The sequence below is a fragment of the Linepithema humile genome, chromosome 6 (genome assembly GCF_040581485.1).
Source record: "Linepithema humile isolate Giens D197 chromosome 6, Lhum_UNIL_v1.0, whole genome shotgun sequence".
NCBI classification, from domain to species: domain Eukaryota; kingdom Metazoa; phylum Arthropoda; class Insecta; order Hymenoptera; family Formicidae; genus Linepithema; species Linepithema humile.
Window position 1 is genome coordinate 25632274 of NC_090133.1, and position 15287 is coordinate 25647560.

The 15287-nt window shown below is 31.1% G+C and overlaps 1 protein-coding gene across 1 annotated transcript in view; it reads right to left on the bottom strand.

Annotated features, from left to right (window-relative positions):
* The window catches only part of LOC105677092 (Tachykinin-like receptor at 86C), a 49984-nt gene that overhangs the window by 19222 nt on the left and 15475 nt on the right, over positions 1-15287 (bottom strand). The window contains exon 2 of the mRNA XM_012375468.2: positions 7645-7858. Within this exon, the coding sequence (XP_012230891.1) occupies positions 7645-7858 (214 nt within the window). The remainder of the gene's footprint in view (positions 1-7644; positions 7859-15287) is intronic.

Genomic DNA, 15287 nt, shown 5'->3' on the forward strand with positions numbered 1-15287 from the left:
ATTATCGATCAAATATTAGTTTGTATATCAAAAGCACAGACAATTTAAGTCGTCGTTCTTCCTCAATGTCGGCTCAAGATATACTGTGACGTGACGCTTTCCGTCGCGCCCGTCACAAGGGCACTAGCCCGGCCAAAGGGGGCGGAATTTGGAGTTGCGTCCCCCCGGTCGAGGAGAGAGCGATTTCTCCCGTTTCGACGGGTCTTGCGCTTTTATTTAATTGTTATAATCTACCGACAAACTTAAGATTTTGGCGTTAAGGTGTATGGCCAATTTATCGTTTTGTGTAACTAACGTCAAGAAGAAGCGAACGCCGTGGGATTTCGAAAGATGACCTCGACAGTAAAGAGGAAGCCCGGAAAACATACGAAACCAAGGTCATGTATCGAGTCTCGCGTTAAACATTGTCATAGTAGCAGTTACCGATCCTCCAATTTTGCAGGACCGAGGTTACGGAAAAGCCCCGACAAAGGTCCAGATAGAGGGAGCACGGCAGTGCAACCGGATGCCGAAAGACGTTGCCGCCATCACCGAGAGTCCAAACAGACGGTCGATGTAGCCATGGCCTGGCCAGCCGGGCAGATTGAACCGGAGGACGGCAAATTCAGAGGCCCTTATTTTGAAGTATCGGCCGTTGGCGAGCAAGAAGGCAAGGATAAACAAATGAAGAATAAACAATTGACGAGGTCGGAGCTGTTTACGATCGACAGGCGACTCGAGGAAAAATTATAAACAGAGTGCGCTGACCGATGCGTGGAGACTCGACATGGGCCAGGGGAACCTCAGAGAAACCACTGTTCGACGAGCCAGCAACCGGGAAGGAGCAGCTCCAGAGGAGGGTCCCGACGAGCGTACCGTCTTTGTAAGGCCATCACCCAGGGTAGATATAATTTTGTAATACCGGCCAAAGCGGACGCCTCCGACACATTCGTTACCGACAGTTACCGCTAAAGTACCGCGATTATTCTTGAGTATCGAAATAAAAAGTGCCGATATCGCTTCCCGTGAATTTCTGAGTCGGAGGTTAGCTGGCCCCGGTTACCGTGTTACCGTAGCCCTCTTCGAGGCGCTGAGCCGTCGACAGTCCAAACGCTCATAGTCCGAAAAAGACTTATATTGTTACCGTCTCCGTCTTACCGAAGTTATCAGTTATCGTTTGCCGGATGATATTGTTACTGTCTTCGTCTTACCGGAGTTATCAGTTACCTGTTACCGTATGTTACCATTGTCCTGAGAAAATACCGTTTGATAAAGTTGATAGAGAATTCGAGTCGCGGAATTTGCGTGGAGTGCAGTGCCGTTTTGCAGCGAGAGTTTGAATTCGGCCTTGGGGCGTAACAATCAACTCGTCGCGGAAACTTGAGTACCTCTATCGAAATTACCATCGAGATTACCTTTTTGTCGGCTACCGAAATCCATATATTACCGTTAGTACGGATTTGGCCTTGGAACGTCTCTGGGCGAGATTCCGGATTCACGCCTTTAAAGAAACTGGACGTCTCTGGCAGGACTCCCTCTGTCTCCGTGTCTTACGGTGTTACCGTTACCGGGGCCTGTCCTGGAGCGTCGTTTCTTGGCGGAATCTCGGGGGTCGCAGTTTTGGAAGGAGACTGGAACGTATCTGGCAAATCTATTGCCGTATCGGTTACCGTAACGTTTCTCTGAATATTGTTTTGGCTTATCATTCCGATTGCCGCTTTTGATTGTCGTTTTGCGTTCCGATTTTCGTGTTTGAATATCGTCGTAGGTAACGTTTTCGACTACCGTTTTGCGTATCGTTTCCGGAATATCTTCTGGAGTGCCGCTTTGATTGCCGATTCTAAGTATCATTTTGCGTATCGTTTCCGAGTATCGTTTTGAGTATCGTTTTGACTGTAATCTTCGAGTACCGTTTCTCGAGTGTCGTTCTTGGATACCGTCTAGAGTAACGTCTTGGGAAGTATCGTTCTTGGTTATCGTTTTGAGTATTGTTTTCTGTGACGCCTGTTTGGCGAATATGATGTTTTGATTTGCGTGCGATACCGACTCTCTTAAAGAGATTCTAAAGCTTGTTCAGCTCTGTTAATTCACGATTCTGTAATAATAAGTGTTGTTAACTTTTATTGTTAAACGTGGTGTTTTTCTGACGACATCTCCTCTCCAGAATCTCCAATAGAAATCAAAAGAACTACGCCCCTCTGCCATATACTGAACGGGGAGCGGCCGGACAAATTAAAAGAATTATTGACGTTACCGTTACCGTGGTGCGATTATACGCACCTGGCGTCCATTTCCGGATACCGATTTCGCGAGTTACCGAGTCGAGCATCTATTGCCGATACCACGAGTTACCGAATCGAGCATTTATTGCCGATACCGCGAGTTACCGAGTCGTGCATTTACTGCCGACGTCGCGTAAGTTACCTAACTCCCGAAGATCGTGGAGTACCGCGGTTACCGATTTCCATTGGGCGTGCTCCCTCGGATCTGGCGTGATTCCGAGGCTAGTTCACGTCGCAATACCGAGATTCTGAGAAGCATTATTTTGTGCCATAAAATTTACATTAAGCATAAGAAATTGGATAAGTTCAAAAGCAAGTTGGAAACAACGGCTTTATATAAATATATTCAAATTAGTGCAATTTTTTCCGACGATCTGTTTGTCCTTATAATAACAATCTCAAAAGTTAATTCTGATCCTCCTACACCAATTAGCATTCGTTATATTCACCTCCAAACACATTTCTATCCCCAAAGTTCGCAGAACTTCTGCTTCAATTTCCAGCGTACAGTTAATTTACCGTTAAATAATTTAAGTGTGGAACTTTAGAATTCTCTCGCCGTTACGTTTTATCATACGTAATTAGTTGACAGTTACAGTAGCAGTGAAATTTAGCAACATGTAAACAATTTTTCTTTTCAACGATAAAAGCTTTATTATAAACTATGATAGTTGTTTTCTTTTTACCAGCATTAACATGCATTAAATTGCATTACATGCAATTGCATTCTAATGGACAATTGAGTTATAAAAGGAACTTTTCAGTCTAAAAAAATTTTATAACATATAGAATTCGAGTGTACGCAATAAAAAAATAAATTATTGTTGTAGACGCAAATATTATTTCTATGTGGCATATGTTACAAACATCGAATGTGCTTGTAAAAATATATTACAAAATATATTATATTTATTGGATAAATATAAAATTTCCACTATAAAATAATTTCCATAAAAATACTAACTAAGATTGTAACTATGTCACATATATTTTCAGGCCATTAAACGTTTTACATGCATAAATGAAGATAGAAGTAATGCTGGTAGTTATCGCGATAAAATATCGTACCAAATATAAGTTAGATATCCAATACGTTCGTAAGGTCATGATATAGAGATGTTCCAGAAAGTTTCTTGGAATAAATCAAATATAACGTTCAACTTTTGTTACATATAATTTAGTCGTTTTCCTTGATAAACTATTATACGCGGTCATCCAAAAAACTTTATGTAACTTACGTATATCTAACAAGATACTGCAGCAATTTTAACATCGGTCATTGAAAACATAAAGATTGCTTAAAAATTTTTTGCTAAGAAAATTTTATATAATTCAAAGATTTTTATCACACTAAAAATTTTAAAACATTTTATAGTTTTCCGGTATGCTATTTTTCTGTACATAAAAAAATATAGTAATTTCAATCACTTTATTGCTTTTTATAGTTTATTCGCAGTTTCTATCAAATTTTTATTTACTTTACTTTATTCTTTGCAAACTAAAAAAAGAAAGAAAATTAGATTTACTGTATTGTAAAAACATACTTGCACATGAAAGGTTTCGTGCATAACTTTCGAAGAGAAGTAAAGTTAAATTAATTCGCAAGATATCTACGTTCACAAGAAGAAATAATATACTTTTTACGGGAAATATGTTTCTTAAACTATTTTCTAAATTACTGAAAGTTAAAATAAATTATGTGAGTCAGACAATAAATTGACCAAGATATAATAAAAATTAGAACAAAATTAATAAAGAGGAAAAATGATATATCTTTTCTTTCTTATATATTATATAAATGTGTGAAAACCATTCTGAAAAGAAATCGGATAGCAATCTATGGCCTTCAGACTAACTGCGTCGAAAGTCGAAAGATATGGAATAACCAATGGACATGAATTCTTAGCTTATCTCTTCTTCAGAATCCTCGATCGTGAGGAGTGTGTAACCTCTGTCCTTTACAAAGAAAGATGGGGAAATCGGCTATGTATGACTTCTTATGTTGAATTTTTGCGTATATTATTATATAAATTTAAAATATCAATGCAATGCAATAATAATATGGTAAGGATTCACATCTAAATACTTTTTAATTCACCGAAAATTAATTAACAAAGCTAAATTTAATGTGACATTTTTCCGTCAACTTTTAATGTTTTTATACAGCTTTAAATATCAGCAGATAAATATCAAATTAAAAATTAAATACTATTGAAAAACCAAATCCCGATATTATGTTAATTTTAATTTGCTGAATAATTATACATGTTATATTACTATAATAAAGTATAAAGGATATGTAATAAAAAACTGAGAACATAATTTACAAAAGGCATTTTTCATTTAAAAAATCGCTATTTTAGCAGCACTAATTATCTTTCCACGTTTGTAAAATTTTTATGTTTTTACAGTATAGGGATATTGCTTTACCACTGCTTTACCACTAGCATTTTTGTTAATAAAAACTTCACCTTGAGTTGTTGATTAATTCAATCGTGCTGAGCGTAAACGCTATCCATTGCATGGGTACACCGCAGACATTGATTAATAATGCTAGGTATCGTTATCTACACACACATTAATATTGTTACCTAGAAGTGTACATTTGTGACTTCTATCTTTTTAGCTCCACATATGACACACACAAATCCCAAAAGTCTTCTTTGTTGAATTTGTACATATGTATCCACAGTTGTGAATTAATGATCGTACAAAGCTGTTTGTAACGCGTGATTTCTGCACACAAGATATATTTAATTTATGTTTTTCATATACATATTAATGTTGTGTTTTCCAATTAATTGCAAAATAAAGGGTAATATAATGAATGATTGGTTATTCAATCAACCAACGATTTGCGATATAATTATATGTGTGATTTTCAACGCAAATAACTTTTTCTTATTTTTATCCGATGTTTATTATGTGAATACTAGAACAGATTTTTCAATATTAATGACGTAATATACGAAAAACATATGATAGTATCATAATATACTAATATATAATATTGTATACATTTTGAGGAAATTGTATTACAATATTGATATCAATAAAAAATGGTTTATATTTAATATCTACATATTAATTATAAAATTTGATACGCATAATTAATTGCAAGATAATACATTAATTTTTGTTCGTATGACGTAATTTGTATACAATGGATAATCAGCATTATCAAGTTTTGATTAATGTTTACGTAGAAAGAAACAAAAGATGCAGAAAAATTTTATTTACAGAAAATTTAATTTGTATTTTCTCTTTTATTTGAGATAAAATGTTATGTATTTTTAATAACAGGGAATCTGCAACAGCCAGTTATATATAGCTTATCGTGTAAAACTAAATTATGCATTAAATGTGTAAAAATGTTTTTTTTTCGTTCTCTTGTGCTAATTTTTTGTCAAAATATTATTTCATGATTAAATAGCATAATAAATTGAGATGTAAAAATTGAATTTAAGAGAAGTTAAAATTCAATATTCATTTAAAATTGTAGTTAATGGTAAAAATTTAAATCTGTTAAATTATTGTATTATTTACCGTTACTAAAATGGTCATATATTTTTAATAAAATATGATATTAAAATATCAGAAAAATATAAAAATAATAGAATACAGTAGTTATTAAATACACACATTGTTTAAACCATTAATGCATTATATAATAAATGAAAATATAATATGCGAAGAGCAGTTTGGGTCTCAATATTATTGCCTGAATAAGGTTCTTCAAAAGTAGATCGATAAATTGACTTACAATTAGTGTGAACTTAAAATTTTTTTAAATTAACGACCATACGCGTAAAGACGCCTTCGAAAACTATTAGAATTTAATCCCATTCAGGAACAATGATGTAAAAAGTGAGATATAGAGAGACCAGTATAAGCCATGTAATAATACATAAACATAATAAGAATGTTGATAAAACTTGGCTAATTATAAACAGAAGAAACATTAAGGACATGCAAGAGAAACCAGTGAAAGAAAAGGGAAAAATATCATAAAATATAAAAGAAAAATTTAGATATTGAATAAATGGAATGTAAGCAACGCGTGTGAAATAACATCATGTTTGGCTAGAAGCATGTGTATCATCGAATTTCTCACGTTCGACAAATAACATGTTTCTATATTTTATTCGACTTAAAAAAAAATCGCATGTGAAAAAAGAAATATTTGATGTAACTTAGAGTAGTTTTATTTTATATTACGATTATTAGTACTACTTGGAACAATTTTTAAATTTAAAACGATATTTTTATTAAGTATATCGCTATTTTTGTAAAGAACAGAATGTGTGAAAAGATAGTAAAACGAAATAATAAAAATAGAACAACATGAGATAGAAAAAGAAGAAGACCGATTCACTGATTCACCGCACATGAAATGTGCATTTACGGCACACCTTATTCGCTTCCCAAATAAACATGTGAAATGGTGCGATCCACTACATTTGACTATCTCTGCCGGGGATTGCACACGATATCGATTGCATACAAATGACACCAAGTCAAATCGCAATGGTGCGAGAGCATTTCCTTTGCGGCGGTTTTAACGCAATGGTAGCTTTTCCATCGCATGTCACCATTAAAAAGAATTTATGGTAGCAAGAGTTCGTATGTCTTCATTTTCTCGACGTATTTTAGGATTAAGCGTAAAGTTTTGTGTATCGACACGGCCAAACGATTGTTTTATCACGCACAAAAAAAATCGATAAAGAAAAAGAAATTAAATTGTACCCATTTTAACGTGGCGAAGTAAAGTCTATAATTTTAGAAAAAGTATCTGGAGCACCAAAATAAACCCATCTTATCTTACCTAAATTAATACATAAATCAATCTTACCTAAAATAAATATATACACGCAAAATAAAGTTACACGCTTTTTATATATAAACATTGATTGTATCTATTCGTTGAGATTACAATAATGTTATGTTTTTTACATAAGAAAATATTTTATATAACATTTTGTTCAATTTTATTAAAAATACATTGTTTTGTTGAAAATATAATATAAAACTGAATCTTTTTACCTTTAATGATTAATCACAAAATCTTAATCTTAATAGACTATTTATTTTCTTTATTATATAAAGTGGATATTTTATTTTTTATTAAAATTAAAAATACGATTTTAAATAAAATTTTAAATTGATTTGTCATTGAATGGGCTTCATAAAAAAACTATAACAACTAAATGGTTTCTGTACTTTAAAGAGACCATAATAAATTGTCTAACATTCTTCGATGACTGAGTGGGCCAGGATCGAACCGAAATGCGACAATATTACTCTTTTGGCTTCGTATTGTAGAAGGTATAAGAAACACAATGCAAGAAAAGATGTGTGAAGGAATTTTCCAATGAAAACTTACCTGTCAAATGAAATTACAACGAGAGTAAAAACGCTCGATGCGACAGTCACGTGTGCTACAAAGTTGTTGATGGTGCAATACACTACTCCGAAGGGCCAATTAGAGTTGAGGAGGAAGATAAAGTTGAAGGCGCAGTTGAGCAATGACATCATAAGATCCGCTACGGAGAGATTCACCAAGAAGTAATTAGTGACGGTGCGCATTCGCCGATGAGCTGCAACAAAAAGTAAAAAACAAATTATAAGTGTATGAAAATTATAAGATCATTGATATCCATTTTCTTTTTAATTAACGTGTATAATATTAAATATCACGTTGTCATAATATTTATTAAGAACCGCAATGTATGGCTGTACTTTTGTACACGTGACGACATATCACATGCGGAACGGCAAACTTCTAATATTACGTTGCATCGTTCTCCCTCAGAATGTAAATAGTCCTTTGAGGTTCAGAGAAAATCGTTATTACGCTCATCCACAAGCAATATCATAGTACATAGATATTGATAAGTAACATAATGCGGGTATATGCATTACAAACAGTTAATAAAAAGGATACAACGGTATAATGTTTTACCTTAATTTTTAAGTGTAGTACAATAGCTTCGAACGATATTGATGTGCTAAAAACTTTATCAAGTAAGTTTAAAAGGTTAAAAAGCTCGTATCATAAATAACACTACTTTAGTCGTATATAAGATAGGTAGGTCGGTAACGAAAAGTGAGATACAAGATAGGGAAAACTTTCGTGTTACTCAGTAATGTACATTCATATTAGACTTAAAAAGTATCAGCATCATAAATAGATAGAGTTGAGGCAATAATATGCTAATTATTATATATGAAGAAAATTTCTTAACTAGTTAATTAGATAAAATTGCAAATCATTAACAAACCTTAATATACATTCTTTTTATATTTTAATATAAATCTTCTTTCCGTTATATGTATTGCTTGAATATGTTGTTTATACATTATATATTCGTAATATATTTCGTTGGAATTACAATTTCTATCTGGTTTGTATGCTGACGCATCAAAACTTTTATATAAATTGAACGCAAATTTTACTAATAAAGGATTAAACTTTTACTAATAAAGGATTAAACTTTCATAAAAAAATATGATTATCAATCAATATTAGGAGAAAAAGGCGAAAAGAGTTGCAAGTTGTTTGTGGAATGTTTTATATTATAAAATTACAAAGACAAATGTTTCTGCCTATGCTAGGCCTTCATCAGTGTCGTTACAAATAAAAATTATAATAAACGGTTTCACAAATGTCGAAGCGCCTGACAAACAAATAAGACGATATACGCAAGATGTTCTTGATGACAAGTAATTTCAACGAAAAACTCTTTTCCATATAGTAAGATTGGTAAATTGGTATTGTTTTTATTCCGAAACTGTATGTCCGATACAGAACCATGGAAGAGTTAAAGACCAATATTATTCAACAGAATGCCTTCGTAATGCATGGAGAGTTTTTTAAAATTCGTAGAGTCCATGATTAAAACTACAGATATAGTTAAAGTAAGTTGGATGGTTAAAATATTTCTGCAGATAAAGTTAAACTAACAAAAGTCGGATGATTAAAATATTTTAACCATCCGACTTTTAACTACAGGGTGATTCAAAATAACCTGATGTCCTTGCAATGCCATATTCTTGAGCGAATTCTGAGATGATTTTTCCTTTTACAAAATTTTGTCTGAAGCTTAGTTTTTGAGTTCTAATTGAAAATAATTTGCTACTTACGAGTCCGATACAATGGACAGGCAGAGACGGTGCAATGCGTCATGAAACGATAGTAAACACTTGACAGTCTCATTATACGTTGCGCGTCCCTGCCTGCCCGTTGTACCGAACTCGTAAGTTGCTACTTATTTTCAATTATAACTCGAAAACTAAGCTTCGGACAAAATTTTGTAAAAGGAAAAATCGTCTCAGAATTCGCTCAAGAATATGGCATTGCAAGGACATCAGGTTATTTTGAATCACCCTGTCTACAGTTTTAATCATGGACTCTAAGAATTTTAAGAAACTCTGCATCTATTACGAAGACATTTTGTTGAATAATTTTGGTCTCTGACTCTTCCATGATTCTGTATCGGACAGATACAGTTTCGGAATAAAAACAATGCCAATTTACCAATCTTGCTATATAGAAAAGAGTTTTTCGTTGAAATTACTTGTCATCAAGAACATTTTTTCGCCTTTTTCTCCTAATATTTATTGTTAATTTAGAGGAATTTTAGTATTATTATTAATAATTGTTAAATATAATTATATTTTGTGTTTATTTCTTTTACCATGTTTTTCATTGAAATCTATGCATATACGTACGCAAAAAACGTAATCAATCTAAATTTACAATATGGAACACAAGAAAGTTTCCAATTCTAATTTAACCACATTGAGTGAAAAAACTAGATGCGATAAACCATTTTTACTAATAAAATCTGACACTTTTTTTGTATATCTTTATTAATATAGTTTTTAATGTAGTTTTTAACATAGTATATAAAAAGTCGATATTCCTTTATCTTTTTTTAGAATCGTTTATTGAAACACAGAACTTTGTTTTAGATAAAAGTAAATAAACTTGTAAATATATAGACTAATAGAATAAAAACAAATAGCTTGTAAATAAATAAAAAAATTTGCGATGACCTGTGTGATTCTACTACCACAAACTAGTCGTATTAAAACAAAGTGAATAAAAAGAGAATTTAAAGAGGGAGAACGTGATAAAGATAAATAACAATATTACAAAATATCTTCCGTATGTTTTAATTACACTGATTAATGATAAAATTTTTTACAAGTGTTTTATGAAAGCTGTGTAAGAGTAGGGGAGAGCGGGGTCATAATGCTCAGCGGGTCGGACCAATCATCTTAATTATGAGAATTTTAAAGAATAATATATATTACTTTTTATCTAAACTTTTACTTCATATAAAATTCATCTAAAATATTACATTATTATGCATATACGAATAATTACAAAAAAGATACATTTGACGAAAATTTTCAGTGATAATTCATATAAGAAATAATGATATTATAATAAGGTTTTTAGCATACTTAAATTCTCATGCATACCGTACTTTATGGTTACTTGTAATCTGGTTGTTTAAAGCTTTCATATAACAAAAAATGAAACATAATTATCCATGTTTTTTTATTTTCTCGTACTTTTTCAACTATGCAAGCAATCGGGGTCATGAGAATCACGGAGTGCGGATCGCGGCGCTCGGGCGTGCGGAGAAGGTTATGTCACATACTGTCATTATCTACTTACGTAGGTGGTCTTACGTTATTACCTATTACATTAATTGTTAAGTTTATTTGAAAAAATAATAAAAAATTAATAATATTATTAATAATAAATAATTAATAATATTATTATTAATAATAATAATATTCTGTTCTAATAATGTTCTAATGTTCTAATAATATATTAATAATAATTTAAAATGTTATTAAAATATTAAAAAAGAGTTTAATAAACAAATTTTTTCACACAATAAAGTAACAAAATTGATTATCATGACCCGCACCTGAAATGCATAATCAAGATAGACTCAATCGTCATGACCCCATCGTGATTACCATAACCCGCAGCCTGATCGTCCTGAACCGACACAAGTAGGCTACACCGATCAAAATTATTTTATTTTTTTACATCGATAAATAAAAATTTAATATTTTTAATAATTATTTTAATGATTTTATTGAAAGCTATAATCCTATATTATATAATTTTTCAACAAATTTGATAAAAAATTAATTTAAGAAGAAAATATTAATAATTTTTCTTAGGTGAACGCCACCACACCCCTCCCCTATTATCCATAAATAATTAATCGACATCTCCTATCAAAAAGAAGTTTCCGCCATATCTACAAAAATCAAATCACATTTTCAAAATACAATTTATTTCTGCCACATATAAACTTGATTTACGATATCTGCTGATTGTAATGCAGATAAGTAAGCATAAACTGACAGGTTGACTGACTGACTGACAGGCTTTTTGTACGTGATGATAACTTCCGTATCATTTATCACTCGAATAATCTTTCACGCGCTTTTTCTCGATTGCAATAAAATGCAATTTATCTGCAGTATATCTAAAATAATTATGCGATAATACAAAATAAAATTTGATAATTTGAGAAAATAAAATTTTATTCACGCTGTGATATTTGATATTAAACATAATATTTATACATTTTTTAAAAACAAGTTTAAAAACAACAATATTTACTAACTTTTAATTTGCAAAAATATCTCCTATGATAGAAGTGTAAACAAGATTTCAGTTATTCTAAATTTAACACATGCTCTCAGAATACATCCATCGCACGTAACGAAAACATATATATCTCGCTGAAGTAGATTTATTCTGCTGCTACGCAGAGGAACTTTGTCTTTCGGGACCGATTTAACAGCCGCCTACTATCAAATTTATGCCAGTATAAGTTAATTACATCATCACTCGCGGTGCTCAGTGCATTTCCGTAAAAGAGAGTCTTCAAACTTACTCTGATTAGAAAGTGAGAAACTCAATTTAAAATTATATATATTTGATTATAAAATTAATAATAAAAATAAACGCAATAAAATCGATCATTTTTATAACAATCACACATTGAACTTTTATATCTCGATACACAAAACTGATAAAAAAACATTGTTTACGATTACCATAATTCTCTGTCCATAAAACGTTATATAAAATGTATGTATTATGGAAGCTTGCGGAAGGCATAACTTTGTTTGTGACATGCATCTTTCATAAACGTAAATTACTCCACTAGCTTCAGTGCAATATGCTCAGTGTAGTCACAAGTAAGAACAGAAATCTAAGATTAATGCGCAATACATTTTGATTTGCAACTAATTGCATTGTTTGTAACTGTACAGATCGTATGCGTCGTATAGATACCATTTATACACAAATCCGATAGCACTCTTTCATATATGCGATTACTTTCAATTTCAGTGCCAATCTTGCACAATTTCTATTTCGAAAATAAAACGAAGTACAAAAATACGAGAATGAAAAAAAGAACTTTTATCTTCGCGATTCCGTTATGTCGACAAAAATAGATCTTAAAGTAGAAATATCTTGTATATCTTGCGCAATATACAACACTGATGACAATAGAAAATAAATTTATTTTAAATTGGGATAATCAAAATGACAATCAAACTGATCGAAATCTTTAAGACGTTTATCATTTAGAAGATTTGTACGAAAAATGCTACAAAATACTACAAATACTACAAGTTATCCAAATTGTCATCTTTTGAAATTCTTATGTCTGCAAATTTTACACAAAACTGATCTCATAAAGCCAGAACCAGTCAACCCAGAAGCTTCTATACGATAAAGGAGATACACTTTTGCGTTATGCGAAATTGTTTCATTTGTAAAGCTAGTATTTTTCTCAGCTTCGAAACAAATTGGAAACATATTGAATAAAATAAGTAGCGAATATTTTTAAAAAATATAACACAAGAAACGTAAAACAGAATTATTATAAGAAATAAATCAAAATATTATTTATAAATGTTTTTTCTCTTAAAAAAAGTCTTTATTTTCTTCATTTCCTTTTTTTAAAACTGAACATTACTTTTTAATATATTTTGCATTTATATGAAACAAAAGAAAACAAAAAAACAAAATTTTTAATATCTGGATTATTTTTTTTAATTTTATTGTGTGATATAACGATATCAATATCAATATTGTATTTTGGATATATTGCAATTTTATTGAATAAAAAAACATCAAATTTAAATTTGTACGAAAAATATAATATACATTGCTGCAATAAAAACGTAATAATATTAATAGTATTAAGTTTTATTATATTAATCTTTATTCAAAATATTTTTTATTCATTGATGTGTTTTTCATTAAATTTATATATATCATAAATTTAACATGATAGGAGTCACTCATGGGAATATCAAGAGGAAAATGTACTATAATTATATCCGCTAACTTGTCAGAAAGTAACGATCTTTATGAAAAGCTACGTTGCATGATGAACTTTTGAAATATACACATCTGAATTCGAAATGCGAATGAAAATCGATCGCTTGCAATGGGCGTAAGCGGATTGCAAAGCTATCCGTGTGGAAACTTCGACGTTGTGGAAACTTGTGGTATGATGCGGTATAATGCTGGATTAACGATAATTGGCATCAACGATTTCGTAAAGAGGCATTATTTTTCGAAAAATTGATAGAAACTCTTTCTTAGTTTTATTTAGACAATATTCAAATCTGTAAAATATTTTTTAATTGGAGACAGTGTGAAAATTGATTCATTCATAACGTTTAAAATTGCTACATCGGTGTATATTTATGAACTAATAACAGTAACAAATGTGTAATAACAAACAACTATTTAATATTAAAAACAGAATACGAAATGTAATAAATCTTAGAAATATTGATAGTAACTCGTCAGTCGCCCTACTCGTAAAAAATGTACAATATAAAAGATAAATGCAATATGAGAGATGACGGGGAAAAAACAAGAAGAATATAGCAGCTGCAACTAAGCTTTCTTGCCTTAAAATATGGCAAGAACTTGAAAATGGTAAACAACGGGGCTGAAATATATAACTATAAAAAGTTAAGTTAATAACTTAAGTTGCAGGCTTAAATCAGAATGAATGTAAATAATTTTAAAAATTAAATTACTCTCATTTAAAAAATATTTACTTTTTTTGATCAATATGTTTTTACTTACATCTTTTAATTTTACTCGATGATCGTTAGATGCATTATAACATTATTTCACTTTAATACATGCTTTTGTTGCACACATACTAATTGTAAGAAAGCGAGAGAAACGGCAAAACAATCCTTCTTTTTAATTTTACTTAATTTTTCTGAGAAAGAAGAAATAAGATCAAGCTTATTTAAAGTGTTTTATCAGTATCAAAAGCACTACGTGACATATCCACAAGACATAATACAGTTTAAACGCGTAATGCAGTTCCGTATTGCGCAAGAATTGAGTTATCTTTCATCAAGGGAGTTCTATCCAGTCATAGAAATGTTTATATATTTTTGCCATTTCTTACTGCTTAGGAAGTATAATGATGGATGATAAAGTTTAAAAGTACGCGATTTAATCCTTTCAAAGTACTCCGAGTACATAGTTGAGCGGCCGTAAGTAGCATAATTAAGCGTCTTATCCGCTTTGGACGTAGGTATATATAGAAACGTCAATTAAGCCTTCCAGCACAACTCGCGAATTTCGTGTTGTTAAGCGTGTCATTACAATATAGATGTGTATTACCAAATGTTAGAGGTATTTCAATCTAATTGGAATAATAACGCAATATTACGATAAAATCGAGTTTTTTAATTCTGAACATGTACATTTTGATGCATAAACATTAAACAGAATATGTTTCATACATTTGGTTTTTATATTCATTGTTAGTATTTAAGCCTTGTAATTAATGCATATTGCTCTTATTATTATCGCGGAATACGATACCGTGTATTTCGAAATGCTAACATATTATTTCTTCTTTTAATTATATTGTTATATGCTTATAACGTGTACACTATCGAAAAAAATCGATGCATTTCAAAAGAAGCCTT